Source organism: Adiantum capillus-veneris, chromosome 6 (assembly GCF_014529385.1).
Source record: "Adiantum capillus-veneris isolate H3 chromosome 6, ASM1452938v2, whole genome shotgun sequence".
Lineage (NCBI taxonomy): Eukaryota > Viridiplantae > Streptophyta > Polypodiopsida > Polypodiales > Pteridaceae > Adiantum > Adiantum capillus-veneris.
Window position 1 is genome coordinate 39,865,898 of NC_140936.1, and position 17,181 is coordinate 39,883,078.

General features: G+C 47.8%; 1 protein-coding gene across 1 annotated transcript in view; it reads right to left on the reverse strand.

Annotated features, from left to right (window-relative positions):
* FK (Ergosterol biosynthesis ERG4/ERG24 family) overlaps positions 1-17,181 on the reverse strand; it is a 159,328-nt gene that overhangs the window by 66,784 nt on the left and 75,363 nt on the right. The window contains exon 4 of the mRNA XM_086514160.1: positions 10,987-11,043. Within this exon, the coding sequence (XP_086370286.1) occupies positions 10,987-11,043 (57 nt within the window). The remainder of the gene's footprint in view (positions 1-10,986; positions 11,044-17,181) is intronic.

Here is a 17,181-nt window from a genome sequence, read left to right on the forward strand (position 1 = left end):
TTGCTTCCTTGAAGGCTTGAGCCTTGAAGCCTACCCCTCTTTCCTTCTCTTCGAGCTTTCTCTAATATCTATCATCAATGGCATCTCAAGATGGATCCGAAGCTTCTCTAAGCCCTCCTCCTTCTCCTTCCTCTGGCCCGGTCGTGGCTTCTCAACCCCCTTCCTCCGCCGACTTCACATGGACATGGTGGAATGAGGTGATTGCTCCCAAGTCCGGTGTTGGAGGTGGAAGCAAGCCATGGAAGTGCCGCCGTTGTGGCTACGAATGCAATGGTTCCGCGAGGAAGGTGCGCGCCCACTTCCTTCACGAAAAAGGACATCAAGTTCAATTTTGCCCGCAAACCGGCTCGGAAGAGGAGAAGCAAAAGCTCCTAAACCTTGAGAAGACTCTTGAGGATATAAAAGAAGCCAAGAAGAATCGTACCAAGCGTCGCACGGTGAATCCCAGGGAGATGGCCATGGCAGCTTTCATCCGAGCATCGGCATCCCCTTCCTCAGCATCATTTTGTGCATCAACCGGCACCGACGGCGACCGCCCACCTCCACTCTCTACAAACCCTTCATCATCATCTCCCCGCCCCCACATCCTACTCTCCTGCCCCAACCCGCTCCTCCCCCCTCGTGACCTGCTCGCCACTCGCACCCTTGCACACGCAGTCCCCCTCCCATCTCACCCTCCCGCACGCTGTCCCCTATCATCCCTGTCACAAATTGCTCACGTGTCAAGCCACTGAAGAACGGAGCTGACTTGCAGATCTCGGTCGAGGGGTCGAAACCCTAAGTGAAGAAGCAGAAGCAACAAATGTACGGAATCCCGCAATCCACGTTGATTGATGACGTGGCATCCTGTATGGAATTCCAAGTTTTGCACTGACAAGTTGACGTGGCAGAACTGCACAGAATTCTGGGTTTTGCGTTGACATGCTGGCGTGGCAGAACTATATGGATTTCTACGTTTCACGCTAACAATGATGACGTGGCAGCCTGTACGGATTTCTGTGATTTACGGTGGCTGATTTCCAACGCCAATATTTTGGACAAGTTGCTTTTGAATTTAAAGGCTTTTCATGTAAACTGCTTTTCATAGGCCAAGAGCCCTTTAAATATGTGCAAAGGGCTCATTCTTTGGCACGCTTCAATGAGAAGGTGCAGAGGGTGGAGTATCGGCATTGTATTGAGTTCAAGTAATATAAAGAAATATCGAGAGGGGTGCCAAGGTTTGGGGCCAATACTCTCTGGGGTGGAATTCCGCCACTCCGTGTCGTGTGTCGTCTCTCCCTTTCAGTTCAGTTGTTATTGAAGTGCTAAAAGTCTATTCAGTCTATATTGACACGTGATGCCCGACTTGTGACGATCCCCCCCCACCCCCCCATCTTGCGCCCTCCTGCCCCGCTTCCTCTTCGCCGGCCGGTGTTTCGCTTAGCTATCTTTGAGGTCGTCCACGCCAGCGGGAGAACGCCTACACCGACTTCTTCGCAGTAGCAGACATAGATGGAGGCTCATGCTCCACCCCATAGGGACTCTCGAGAAGCCCCCTCGCTCGACCCTGCAGAGCCCACCATCCGACTTGCTCTCTCGCTGACAAAGCAAGCGAGACTCGCAACAGAGGTGGAGCGCCTTCAGGCAACCTCCGTCATCTGCAAGATCATCGGCACCCGACCTAGAAGAGGGGAGGTGCGTGATCTCCTCCACGCCCGCCTTTTAAAAGAGGTGGGCAAGATCCTCAACATTCAGCTTCTCGGACGTGGTTACTACCAGATAGAATTTGAGACCCTCGACAAGCGTCCAAGGTCATTGTGATGAGCCCCCTGTCTATCCGAGCAGTTCGAGCTCATTTCCAACTATGGCGCCATGGTTTCGAACCAGCTACCGATGTTCTTGTCGAGGAGGCAGACCTTCCCATCTCAGTCTGCTTCCCCGGCCTGAGGAGGGAGTACCTTCCGCTCCTGTCCAGGATTGGCTCAGAGATTGGGACCATCGTGGAGACACCTGGCATGGCAGCCTCTGTAGCTGCCAAGGCAGCTGGTATACCCATTGTGCGTGTTCTAGACGGGACACCCATACCCTTCCGAAGGTCATTCTACTACCACGGGTGAGTGGTGGTTGGCTCTAGCAGAGCGTGGAGTATTCAGGCCTCCTGAATCAGTGCTTCATTTGCCAACGGACGGGCCATCTTGCGAAGGCCTGTTCACGGAGGAGGCCCCAACCTTCACCTCACGCTCAGCCCCAGCCTCCTAAGGCTGGCCAGCATCAACAGACAGTCACAAGGTACTCGGCAGACTCACCCTCCGAGCTTCTGGCCCACGCAGAGGAGGGTTGGCAGTAGGTTTGTGGTCGGCGTCGACAAGGCCCACCATGTCAGCCTGCCCCCCGGGTGGTCGCCAGGCTCCAGGCCAACAGCAGTGGTTTCCCACCGTTTTGACCCTCTTCAGCAAGACGGGGCCCCAGCTCCACTCTCCTCCTCAGCCTCGCCTTCAACAACCCCTCCTCCCCCCGAATCCTCCTCTACCCCTACCCCCCCCCCCCCCCCCCCCCCCCCCCACCTCCCTCTCCCACCAGCCCCCCTGCTTCCACATCTCCTCTTACTCCTACCTGCTAGGAGATCTCCTGGCAGCGCTTTTGCCACGAGTCGCTTGGCGAGAGGGACAGCCTTTCTTGCGACCCCCCTTCTCGTGCAGACGTCTGCCTTTGCAGTAGTTCCCCATGGACTGACGAGCTTCGACATTCGTTGTAGCTGGAACTTCTTTGCCTATGACTTCACACGGTTTCTAGGTGACTCTTCACCAGACTTTGAGGCAACTTGTTTCAGAGTTCATGCACTGTTTCTTGCAGCTAGAGGGATAGAGGCCATGGACACAGCGGTTGGCTTCTCTTTTCCCTTATGTGGCACGGACCAGTCTGAGTGGACTCTGGACTCACTGATGGATTGGCTGCAGGCATAGGTCCTCGAGTTCTCTCACCACACGAGAGACCCGGGGTTATAGATCTAGTACAGACTTTGTGGCCGTTGGCCAAGTTCTCAGTGACGCCTCCAAACTCGACAGGATGTAGACACATTGTGGTACACTTCTTTGTTGACACGAACAGCCCACCATGCTATGTATACATACATGAGGACTCTTGGACAGAGGAGGTTGCCCTGCGCACGGCACGCTCTTCTTGGGCCTCGGCTAGACAGACTTTGCAATCACGCCTATCTCGGGGATGCTCAGATGCGGATTATTCCCCATCCAAGCTAGCCTCGAAGATAGCACGGTTAGCTGCTGCTGCAACATCGGTTCTTTCTCGTTCTCCATGAGGATTGTCTCATAGAACGTACAAGGATTAGGTGGGCCTCAGTTTCAACGCCAGCGGGGTTGATTGCGTCAGGAGCTTCAACGATGCCTTGTGGGAGGAGAGATTGATCTTCTTATGTTGCAGGAGAATCATCTTTGGGAGAGCCGCATTAGACGTGGTCAGCTTCTGCGTGGACAATATGAGACATTTTCGTCAGCTGCATTTGGACCTGGTGGTATCCAGGGAGGGGTATGTATGACTATTGCGGACTCTTGGCAGCAGGCCATTGTGGGAAGAAGCATTATTGTGCTTGGCAGGGCTCAGTGGATTACTATGCAGGTTCAGGACTGCCTCATGGGCTTCCTAAACATCTATGCGCCCAATGTGGGAAGTGCACATGCAGAGTTTTGGTCTCACATTGTAGAGTCTTTACCGCATGCAAAGCAATGGTGCATTGGGGGTGACTTCAACATGCTTGAGGACCCCTCTTGACACGATTGGAGGTAGCCATGCTACTATGCACGGGGCTGAGCTAGCAGCTTGGGAGAGGCGATGCATGACTCCAAGGGTCTTGGATGTTTGGCAACACTCAGTCTTGTTGGACTCAGAGCTCAAAGAGCGAGTGGTGGCTCTTTGGAAAGAGGGCTTGGACACGCAGGACTCCCCTGCTGACAGAGTGGCCTCTGAACTTGCTCAGCTTAGTCGCTTCTTTCTCCAGGAGTCTACGGCTCGCCTGACTGCAGCGACAGAGGAGGAGAAGCGTCTCCGACGGGGCGTTGCTTCCTTGCAGAGGATGTAGGAGCAGCACCCAAACAATCCTTGGTTGGAGGAGCAGTTGCAGCAAGCTCGCCAAGAGCTAGCCAGCATAGAGGAGAGGTGCCATGAGTTTGCCTTTCATCGACAAGCATCTCAGTGGACCCAGGTAGGTGACAGAGTACTGGGGTGTTCTTTGAGACAATGAGACCCCGTCATGCGCACATCACTATCAGCTAGTTGAGGAGACCCGACAGGTCAGTTGCTTCGTAGTCAAAGGATATGCGTGCAGTTGCTTTTGACTTTTACCGTGACCTGATGTCAACAGAGCCTCAGTCAGAGAGTCAGGATGCATGCAGAGAGTAGGTTTGGGCACAGATGCCTTGTCTTGTGACTGAGGAGATGCGCAAGAGGCTTGAGCTGCCTCTTCAGCTAAAGGAGCTCCATTAGGCCCTCATAGAACTTCCCCAAGGTAGTTGTCTTTGTGGGGATGGTTTGACTCCCAGTTTTTTCTTGGAGCACGGGGACTTGCTTGGCTCAGACCTTTGCAGCGCTTTTCAGTACATCTTGCACACAGGAGAGATGCCTAATAACATGAGTGAGGGCTTGAGCTACCTCATTCCCAAGGAGGGTGACTCCTTGGATGAGATTCGGCAGTGGCGGCCCATCACCATCCTCAGCTCTGCCTACAAAATTCTAGCCAAGGCTCTGATTTTGAGGATTCAGCCACTTCTGGAGAGCATTATACAGGACCTAGACAGGTTTTGTCAAGGAGCGCAGTATCCTTGACAACATCTTCACTTTTTGGGTTTGCTGTCGATTGGGAAACTTTGCACTCCTAAGCGCTTTGGTGGCCTCAATATCTTGGACTTGCGCAGGCATGCTCTTGCTAGAAAAGCCATGTTGTTTGCCTACTCTTGTGCAACAAACTCAGCCTTGGACTCTTATGCTTGCCTACCTGTGTCAGCTTGTTGTTACTTCCTCCTTTGGTCATTGGCAATCACCTCTCTGGGAGGTAGTGTTTGGCAAGATGGAAGGGCACATTCCTGGATGTCCGTTTACCAATTTGATTTCTGCTTGGAAAGATGTTACAATGCATTTATCATGGCATGGTTGACAGCAGCAGAAAGGGAATTCGCTTCGTTTGGAGAATCTTCATTGGAGTCGGGCATTCTCTCTTGCTTTGGTTGACTGTTCGCCTCGACGGGCATACTCTCTCTCTCTTGTCATGGCCTTCGCGTAATGTCTGAGATCTCGACGGCGATAAAGATGTGAATGTGCTTGATGTTGCATGGTTTGAGCAATGCCTGGTGCGCAACAGTCAAAATGCATGTTTGCATGAAGCCGGTGTCTACTGTGCTAATTACTATTTATTGTCTATTTTGCAGGAGTAATCGAGGGCGATTACTCCTCTCTTATGGGCGGGGGGTGGCTTTGGGGGGAGGGGGGGATGCCACAAAGGAAGTCTGTGGCATGACCATACGAAACTGGATGGAGGAGAGCATTGGCTAAGCACCTGCTGGACTGTAACAAACGACCCGAGTCATAAACCGGGAGCACAAGAAATGCAACAGGACTCCCTGCAGGAATTATGACGCAAAACGCCGTGCGTTTTGTGGGCTGCTGACGTGGCAGTATTACAGACGGGGGCTGCTTTCCTGTCAATTTTTGGAAAGCGTTGCCTTTCTGGGGCGCCACGCTTGTGGGGCATCAGTTTTTTACAACAGTTGTTTCTAAGGCCTATGAGACTTTATAAGTGAGCCTAGGGGATCACTCTTGTAGATCAGTGCATCGTTGCGAGTTGCATAGCGACTCCTCAATAGTTGTATCTGTGATCATCAATAAACAAAGAAGTGCCATGTGGGGTGTCTAAGTTAGGGGCCAATGCATTGGGTGATGAACTTCGCTCCACCGTGTCTTGTTTTCAGAGCTCTTTTCAGGTTCAAAGTGTTTGTTGTTTTCAAGTTCAACTGTGAGTCTGTTGTCGATTCACCTCCTCACCATTGGCTTTCAAGTTACACGCACCCAAAACAACACGAAACATTTCAAATGCCTGCTGGCCCCTCTGTAGATTGGCCTCTTGGCCGTTCAAGTGCAGTGCAATCTCATCAGCAAACTCTGCATCTAAGAGCTCCTCATCACAAATAGGCATTTGTAGGCCTTGGAGGCCCATCTCCTCAGTCATGAGAAAGCTACTCAAGGCCTCCGCAAAGCACAGGAACAAGAAAGGCACAATCTTATCTGACAAATCTAGTCAATGCAAACTTCGGTCCTCTCCTTCCAGCGATCAACACATGACTCTCGGCAGTTAAAATTGAAAAAGAGTGCTACAACCTGCCTATATCCAGGCCTCCGAAAATCCCACCTCCATATACTCCCCTCGAGAAAGCTCCACAACCGGATCATAAGCTTTCTCGAAGTCAAGCAAAACAATCAAAGCTCCTTATCATGCATACGACCGCCAGCTCCAACCTCCCAAAAAGTGAAGATGTCGGTAGGGATACTGCGCTCCTTGAGAAACCCGATCGATGTTGTCACGATTGTGGCTATGTTAACAGTATTGCATCTACTCCTAGTTGCAGATATGCAAAGTGCCATGCCAAGGAGGACCCCTACATTTGGATGGTCACACCCCTTCGCCCAAAAGATGTGTCTCTTCGTTAAAAGCCACACTCCCTCAACGACTGGTCACACCCCTTCGCTCTATGGGTGGACTCTTTGCATCTCTTCGTCGAAAGGATGTGTCTTTACGTCTAAAGTCATGTCTCTTCACCAGGAGACATGTCTTTTCATTTGTCTCTTCGTCTCCTATATAAGGAGCCCTTGTATCACACATTCAATCAATCAAACACAGAGTCTTCTGAGTTTAGTTCAAGTTTCTTAAGTCTTAATCATGAGTTTAAGTACTTAACTAAGGATTAGTACCTAGAATCTTTACAGTGGTATCAAAGCCAAAAAAATTCCCGGGACCCGAAGGTTGTGAGCCTCTCACCCTCGCCGCTACCCTCTCCCCCCTATTCCCGAAGTTGCATGGAAGCAGAAGAAAGGTGGTATACACACAACTATGAGCGTGAGGTAACTTAAATTTATTAAGGACAGAGATGCAGATGTGGGTGGGCGGGAGTGCCACGTACACGGCCTCTTCATTGGGTGGTGTCCCTTCGGGATTGCACTCGCACCTCTTCATGTGAAAGGACGGTACCTCTTCACCTTGCTAGCACCCTTTCGCATACGGGTGTGTCGCTTCGCCTGTTTGCCCATTCACTCGGCAAGGTGCTGAATTCCCTTGGTTGGCTGCTGCATATCCAAATGGCACCTCTTGCGAAGAGGGCACCAAGGAAGCCACCCCTTCCCAAAGGATTGCACCCCTTCCTTCCCCCATGCGCTGGTTGTTCATGCGGTTGCCTTGCGTTACAATATTTTGCTGGCTGAAATTTTGAAACGCTGGCTGCTTGTACCCTTTTGCTGGAGACTTATAGCATCGCATGCTCTCCCAAGCGTCACATCTCCCAAGCGTCAGCAAATTTCCCGAAGCGTTGCTTCACCAAGCTGCAGCAATTCCCAAACGCTGGTGTCTATTTTATGTTGGGCAGTTTTTTTTATGATGGCAGTCAGTAAACTTTACGTATTGAAATGACTTCAAATTTAAAGCTTAAGTGGCCGACCAACCCCCATAAATAAAAGGCTAATGTGAAAACACCCAATTTTTTTAAAAAAAACCCATGTGAACACACATGAAGTGTTCGAGATTATAGATTCTCTAGAGCAAAGATCATACTTATTCCAAATTCCCCGACTCCAGAGCGCGAACTTATTCCACAGAGATTTTCCACTCACGGAGCACCCGTCCCAGAACCTGTTCCCGAACCACAACCTACACTTACTCGAGTTCCTTTTGAGGAATAACCGTGCCGACATCACAAGACGGTGTAGAACAATCAGAAGACACCCTCCCTCTCATTAAAGAGCAAATAGCCACACTTTCCACAAACCTCGCATCACCTCGCACTCATTTGGATCAGATGTAGACGCAAAACACTTCTCGAAGTCGTCCTGCTGCTTCTCAGACTACATATGCAGCATCTTCCGAAGCTTCAGTGGACGAGCCAAATGAACTAGATCCAACTGAAGAGATAGACAATCGTGAACTTCAATTACTTTATAAAAATTTTAATGCTGCACAAAAGAAGAAGCTTGATGTTACACTGTTGGAACCGTAAAATGGTCGCCGCGACAAGCGCGTAATGAACTAATGGCTGTTCAAAATGGAGGTTTACTTATCGAACACAGATTTGGTCGAGAGTAAAAAAGTTGCACTTGCTAGTTCTTTGCTCAAGGACACAGCATTTCTTTGGTGGCAACGACGGGTTGCTAATGGTAAGCACACACCTTCTTGGGATAAATTCCGGTGTGCTATTCCGGGGGCCATTTCGGCAATTTTCCAAGATAGCCCAAAGTGGCCTGAGAGAGTTCCAGAGGGACCTCCCAGATATGCGCTCAAGGCCCGAATAGCCTCGTTCGCTCAACTTGAACATAAAGACGCTTCCGCACTCAACTAAACTTCAACTCCGCGCGGTGCCACCAACGCTCCCGCGCGCGTCAAGCTAAACGTGATCCCGGGCCGTTTTCTGGATGAGCCCATCAACGAGCCACCAAGGGGACTCAAGTCAGTGGGTACGAGCCTCCCAGCATGTGAGCTCTAAGTTGCGGGCCCTTGGCCTCTTGGTGAAGGTGTTCATCTTGAGTGTCCCGGGAGTCCCCGTAACACTTGGTATCAGAGCCTTGGTAGGTTAATCCGCATTGGTAGGTTCGCCTTGCGAACCTACCAATGCGGATTTTCATGCCCGGTCCTCTCTTCGCCGCCTGAGCTAGACAAGTTCCTTGGCCGCATACATCACAGAGTTCCAAGGGCTAACTCTCGAGATAGAGACCCTTAGTCTCTCTGATAAACTTCACAGTTTTCTCGACGGACTCGAACCCAACTTTAAGAACGATGTGCACAAATACAACCCTACCACCTTGGATGCTGCAATTGCCTATGTGGAGCGTCTTGGCGATAATCGGCGCCCTACACGGAATTTTCTCCCTGGTGATAGATCTTCAAATAGCGCTCGCTTTTCACAGCGCGATCGCAGCAACAGCTATAGCTAAAGTCAACAACATCAGTCTCAGTTCAGACAGCAAACAACGCAACCTTATTCAACTTCAAGGTTCTATTCTCAAGATCGCCAATCTCAAAGCAGATCTTCTTCAAATGTTCCTCCACTTGATCGTGGTAAAGGAGGTGATTTTTCTCAAGATCGGCATTCCAATACTCAGCAAGGATCTTCGTCAAATGCATCTTCGACTTCAAAGAAGGAAGGATTATGTACAATTTGTGGTGGTGACCATAGATGGTATCAATGTCCAAAGAGACCAAATCCCTCTAATTTGAAAAGAATTTCCAACGCGGAAATATCATCGAATTCTAAACAACCAGATTATGATAAGGATAAAGGAAAAAGAAAAAAGGTTTCGCAAGAAGCAAAGGTTCAAGACAAAGGTTTCAGATAACTCAAAGATTGAAGATTTTCGGAGATTCAATGCTTTTCTAGAGTTCTATCAACATCAAAAGTCATTTCTTTGACATGGGCTCTCATTTTAAATGTGAGGAAATGTCATGATTGTGACTATGTTAACAATATTACATCTACTCCTAGTTGCAGACACGCAAAGTGCCATGCCAAGGAGGACCCCTACGCTTGAATGGTTACACCCCTTTGCCCAAAAGATGTGTCTCTTCGCCAAAAGCCACATTGGTCACACTCCTTCGCTCTACGGGTGCGACCCTTCGCCCAATGGTTGCAGCTCTTCGTCGAAAGGATGTCTTTACGTCTAAAGTCATGTCTCTTCACCAGGAGACATGTCTTTTCATTTGTGTCTCTTTGTCTCCTATATAAGGAGTCCTTGTATCACACATTCAATCAATCAAACACAGAGTCTTCTGAGTTCAGTTCAAGTTTCTTTAAGTCTTAATCATGAGTTTAAGTACATAATTAAGTGAGTACCTAGAATCCTTACAGATGTCGCATGATCAAATCACCAAGGAGCCCTCAAACTCAAAGCCTTCGCAAGAATTTTGCAAGCCAAGTTCAAAATTGTGATATGCCTCCACTATCTGATGTCATCCAAAGACCCTCCCTCTTTGGGCATGAGATGAAACAATCGCGCATATAAACTATGTGGCATCACACCTGTGTCCTTAACATGCTAAAACCCATCGCATAAGCCTTATAAGACCAAGGAGCTCCAAATGTCTCATGAAGAAATCAGGGGTGAGGCTGTCCGCCTCCAGGCACCCATGTCGAGACAGAGGCCTCAAAGCATCCAGGGGCTCAATGCTGCTCCAACTCAGCAGGTACACCGTAAGTCACCAACCGTCTGACATGAGCCCATACCCCTGTCCGACAAGCATCCAGATTCCATGCGCTCTCAGGGCTCCTCTGCTAAAGAAGGTCGCTATGGGACGTTGTGGCTACTTCTCTAATCTCCCTGGACTCTCGAGCTGGTGAGCCATTCTAGCGTGGTGCTTTCACCATGTTTGTGAAGCATTGAGATGAGCAAAGGCCAATTTAGACGCATGAATTTGTTTTTGCACAAAGAGGCAGCTAGCTAGAGTACCCAGGTTGAAGATCGAGTCACAGGAGAGATTTTTGCTATCACTGGCCCCAGACACTCTGGGGTTCATCAATTTCAGCAGCGCTATTGATTATAATGATAGCATAGTACCATCCTCTGAAAACTAAGCCTCGTTGTATCATGTACCTTCAACCTTCATAAAGTCAGAAAGATCTGAACTTAACGACAAAGAGAATGGCGAAAACATTTGAATAAAATGTGCAATTAAGAGACATGCATATACCTAGCTAAAGTAGAAAATATTGAGGCCTTTTCTCCTTAAAGAAAAGAGAAACTTACCAAAAAACAGAAGATTAATGTTGTAAAGAACAGCTCCACGCCTTTTTCTGCTATGACCTTAAAAAGAACAGGAAACTCCGTAAAATGCGATGCTTCAACTAGAAAGCTTCAATATACAAAATTTACAGTAGAAAATGCTTGGTAAAATTAAAAATAATAGTCAAGCCATGTTACTATCAAAAAATTGACCACTTAACATGTGTATATAAAGCTCCAGTAAAGACCAGGAATGCATTAGTGTAGGAGTTTTTGAAATGAAAGAAATACCATAGCAATCGCAGCCACATAATAAAGGGGACGTATAATACTGCAAAGTATACTACACATACTAGATGTCCTGTTTTCTGTTATACATAATTAGGTAGAGGGAAGAATAGGGTCTTTCACATTTCTGACCACATTCAATGTTCAGAAACCTTAAATTTCACTCATACATGAAAATGCCACCGTTGACAAATTGGTGTGCTATGAACATCAAACTTCATGTCAAAATTTTAAAATGTGTGAATCATGAGCCATTACTCCCATGGTGAAATTCATGAAGAGACTGACCAAACCTTACAAACGTATGCATCTAACTATCTTAGCTTTGAAGCAAGCAATCTTGATATGCCCGGTTGGCACCACGTGCCAGTGGGCAAATCAATGATACAAACTTAAAACAGTTGCAAAAGAATGGAAACAACTTCACACTTTAAGTCTGGAGCCGAGTTCCTCTTTAGAGAATACTTGTCCCCGGGGTCAGGCACCCCTGGAAACATTTCATTATTATTATCAACAATTGTTCAATTGTTGTATGAAACCACTCACCACAATTTGAGTTACAACAAGCACACAGGCCACAATTTCCAGAAGAAACAACCGGCTCAGTTTCATGCTTTGAATCCTCTTCCTGTTGCACCTACAGGGGAGACTTCTTACCACGCCTGTGGTTAGTGATGGGCTCTCCGAGACTAAGAGACTCCACTTCTTCTTCGATACATGTGTCTTCCTCCATCCATGCGAGGACTGCAAAACAATGAGGGTCGGGTGCTATTTCTAACCACTCAAGGTGTTGCTAAATTGGCTTTATCTGACATAAAAATAATTCTAAATGAATTATTGGATTTATAAGTGAGAGGGTTTTCTCGCTTGGAACACCAGGAAAAATAATTCTAAATGAATTACTTGAATTTTAAGTGAGGGTTTTTCTCATTGGAGACATCCGAGTACAGAGTATTCCTAGTGCGTCATTCAAAGTAAAGACGAGAGCACTGAGAACGGGAATATCTGTAAGTCCACCAGGAATGGATAGTTTTGATGCGTCACATCAGATGGGTGACAAGGAGCATCGGAAAGAAGTATTCGACCATCCCGGAATGGACATCTCTGATGCATCATAGGATGGGTGACATAGAGCATCGCGAAGGAGATTGTACCATAAGTTCGGTAGGAAAGGACTAGGCGATGGGTATTCCTGATGCGTCACAAGGTGGATGACATGCATCGGAAATGGGATATCCATAGTCGAGAGGAAATTCCGAATTGTGTTAGAATTGTGCACAAGGAAAAGCAAGCACTTGAATGAAGATGGGTTCAGAGGAAACTTTGAGGAAAAACAGATGCTTTTTGAGAAAGCGGGATTGCTTTTCGAGAAAGCAAATGCATTGCAACTATGTCCAGGGACGCATGACATAGGTTTTATTGAGTTTTTGGACAAATTCAGACCATTTTTAAAGGTGACCGGCCGCCCACTTAATAAGTAGACAGCCTATGATTAAATAAAGCAGTATAAACCAGCCAATGATTTTTCTCTCTTTTTTTGGCAGAGCAAAAAAAAAAAAAAACGGCCGCAATGTCTACGCGAGCAGCCTGCGCTCAGCTATTCGTGCTGTGGCCCCAGGAGCTATAAAAGCATCACATGCCCTCACTCAGAGGAGGAGATCAGTTCTTGCAAGAAGAAGATGCTGTTGCAAATTTCATCCGCAAAGAAGACGTTGCAAGTGATGCCCATGGCTGCCCCAAGTGTACCAGATGTTGCCAAGACCCAATGCGCAAGTTCCCTCGCGAAGACCCAAGACGTTGCAAGTGATGCCCATGGCTACCCCAAGTGTACCAGATGTTGCCAAGACCCAATGCGCAAGTTCCCTCGCGAAGAAGTGCCTACGGAGCGTGTTTCCATCGCGACAAGTTGCTGTTTTTCTCTGTTTTCAGCCCATCAACGTCGTAGACGGTCGTAGACGGAGCTGATTTACGAGAAGGAACCCGAGAACACACCTCTTTTGTGTGTAGGATTGGAAGAGAGGATTTTCTATGTAGAGATCTCTTCCGGGGAATTGTTTTTCGAGAACCAAGTTGCATTTCGACCGTCGAGACTTTGAAGGTAACGATTTTCATGTTATGATCTCTAAGTATTTGTTTGCAGGTGTACTTCCTCTTAGTGAGGGAGTCGGTGCAGAGGAAGGCATGAGCCTCTGCAGGAGAAAAACGCTATGAGGAACTAGAGCCAGATCAGCCCAAGGGTTTCGTACCCAAGTTTGGGAAGCAGATCCATGGATCGAAGAGAGGTAGACTCTAGAGATGTGATCTGGAAGTTGAAAATCCCAAGGGAAGGACTTCGTGTCCAAGAAAGCGAAGATTCTGCAAGAAGAGGACTATGGAAACAGAGTTAGAAAAGAGTTGCAGGGATGCCATGCCCTGAGTCTGGAAGGTGAGGTCTAGAGGCGAGAACCTTGATTCTCGAGGATTTGGAATAAGGAACGGAAGTTCCTTGGAATAGGGTTTTGCCCTAGGAATAGGAAGCCGAGGCTTCCGGGAACCATCAAGACTTATTCTAGAAGTGCTTGTATAGACTTCTCCTCATTAATAAAGATACTATTACGGGAGGGGGACCAGCCCATCTTCTGGTCCCAGTACTGTATCGATCTTCTCACTCTTATCTCTCTCTCTCTCCCTCTATCTATTTCTCTCTATATCCTCTGGCTTCAGTATTAAGTGATAAATTCTATTTATCCAAGTATATTCTATATTGCTATGCGCTCTCGTTTGTGACAGTGGTATCAGAACATAGTCTCCTCTCTTTCTCTGTAAAGGAGGACGACTCTGGGAAGATACGGGAAGAACCATGACAAGCAAAGAGAGAAGTAAGCAGGCGGAACCCTAAGTCTTGCAAGGAAAAGCTCGCAGAGTTGGGAAAAAAATTTTCTCTGCAAGAAGTCGACACAAGACTTGGGATTCTCTGAGAGAGCGACGAGAGCATGATGCTCATGAATCTAGAGAGTCCAAGGAGCGCAATGCGCAAGATGTTTCAGAATCCAGAAAATATCCAAGAACACCAATCCAGAACCATAGCGAAGAAAACCCGTCATTGTGGGAAGGATATAAAGAAGGTCTTTAGACCTTAGAACACTCCAGTCAAGTTTGATACTTTTGACGGAAGGGAAGATGTCCCGAAAGCTACCGCTCTTTCATTCGACAGTTTGAAGTTGCCTTTGCAAGCGGCAATTTCTGAAAAGCGTCGAAGGTGAGACATGTGACCAAACATCTCAAGGGGATTGCAAGTACTTGGTCGTATACCAAAGCTCTGCAAGGAACTTACAAACAATTCAAGGCTAAATTTTCCGTCAAATTTTTTTCCTCTACGCTTTGAGGAAGGCATCCAAGACGATAGGGACCGGTTTGCCCAATAGGAACACGAGTGAGTCAACACAAGTAGTGGTTCACTCTTGAAATGAAACGAGGAGAGTGGATCTCCCGGCTACACGGACCGCCTACAGACACACGTCGGACAAACCACCTGACCATAGCCACCATCCGATAGCTCCCCGTGCTGGGGCCAACGTCCGAGGACATAGGCGTGTACCTATAAGACCGAGCGTCCCATACCACCCGGCCTCACCTCCTCGAAGTGACCTCACGCACTCCTAGCCTCGCGGGCTAACCACTGGCACTCTGCCAATGGGGGTCGATAACTGCAAATGCGGCCTTGGCCTCCCTTTTATAATAATGGCCAGCCACACTGGCCGTGTTCACACTACCGCCCGGACACTGGACGCCCATCCCGACGGCATCTGGGCTAGATCCCCTCTCCTGTGAGCGGGACATAACATACTTCCCTCCTTAAGAACCATTGATGTCCTCATCAATGAAGTGGGGATATTGAGCCTTCAAAGATATAACGGATTCCCAAGTAGCAAACCTTTCAGATTGACCCTTCCATTTAATTAAGTACTCGTCATAAGCCTTTTGACGCGAATGACGGGTACGATGATCTAAAATTGCCTCTGGTTCTCGAGGAATATACTCAGTTTGCATATCTTGCCATACATTTTCCTCGATAGGCACAACAACGTCGGCTTCGGCCAATTTTATTTTAAGGCGGCTGACATGGAACACTGGATGTACACTAACATCCGAAGGAAGAGCCAGTTTATAGGCAACTTGGCCAATTTTCTTTGTGATCAAGAACGGACCACAATATCTAGCTGAAAGCTTATAATGCTTTCCTATTCGCATAGTCTTGGAATCCTTGGTTATCTTCAGATAGACCCATTGTCCCGCATCTAGAGTCCTTGGAGATCTCTTTTGATTAGCATAAGTAGTGACTCGGTCACGAGCCGTTCTTATACTATCCTTAGCCAATTCGAGCATTTCTTGCATATCATATAGGAAATCACGAGCTTGGCGTTCCTTGACCTTCTCTAAGCCAATAGCGATTGGGGATTTAGGCTCAAATCCATACATCAGCATGAATGGGCTAAATCCAGTAGCAGAATGCTTGCTACTATTATAGGCAAACTCTAACTGTGGAAGATACCTTTCCCAATCAGATTGCCTATGAGAGACATAGGCTCTCAACATGTCTTCTAATGTCTGATTCATCCTCTCAGTTTGTCCGTCGGACTCAAGATGGTCAGAAGACGACATACTCAACTTCGTCTGAAGATGAGCAAACACATCTAGCCAAAATCGGCCAGTGAACTTAGTATCTCGATCACTGACGATATCCTCTAGCAGACCATACAATTTATAAAGCTGATCAACAAATAAAACCGCCAGCTCATGGCTTTTTACTATCAACTTCGTTGGTATAAACTTCGCCATTTTTGTGAGTCTATCGGCCACAACCCAAATAGCGTCATTGCCACGACCAGTATTTGGCAAACCAACGATGAAGTCCATGGAAATACTTTGCCACTTGGCATCTGGGATTTCCAATGGGTGTAGCAGGCCAGCTTTCCTAAGGCGCTCAACCTTATTGACCTGACACTGAGCGCATCTCTTCACATAGCTCTCTATGTAAGAGCGCATTCTTGGCCAATAGAAATATCGCTTGACCAAAGCCAAAGTTCTCTGGATGCCTGGGTGCCCAGCGCTAGGAACATCGTGGCATTCGCACAAAATCCTTTGTCGAATCTCATCGATTTCCGGCACGCAGACTTTACCATTTCTGAACAATAGTCCACCTCTAATGGAATATTGTCGTTGTCTCCTCTCTCCAGCACGACTCGCTTGGGTCTCCGGATCACCCAAGCCTGTACGCAAGTCATGCCCCGCTTCGACCTCGTTCCATATCTTGCCAAAATGGCCATCAAAACGACATAGCCCTCGGAGAGAGAGATAGAAATCCGTCGAGATTTCAGCCATAGACAAGGCATTAACCTCAAGAATCCTGTTGAGCGCATCGGCAACTCGATTGCTGGATCCTTTTCTATAACGGATCTCAAAGTCAAACTCTTGCATAAGCTCAATCCATCTAGCCTTCCGGCCTCTGAGATCACCTTGATCACAGATATAGCACAAGGAGTGATGATCTGTCCATGCAACAAACGTAGAGCCATACAAGTAGTACCGCCATTTCCTCAGGGCGTGGACTACAACGTAAAGCTCATTCTCATACATTTGATAACACGTCTCGGTGTCAGAAAGTTTCTTACTTTCAAACGCAACAGGACGTCCATCCTCGTATAATGCCGCACCAATGGCATAATCACTAGCATCCGTTTCAACCACAAACGGTTTGCTAGGATCCACAATGTGCAATATTGGCGCAGTAGTCACCAAGTGCTTTAGTGTCCGAAAGCTCTCGTCGAGACGCTTATTCCAGACAACAGGGGGATTACCTTTACGATAAGAACCCGAAGTCTTTGGCCCTTTCACCCCTCCTTTTAAAAGTTGCATAAGCGGAGCAGCAACTTTAAAGTAATCCTTGATAAA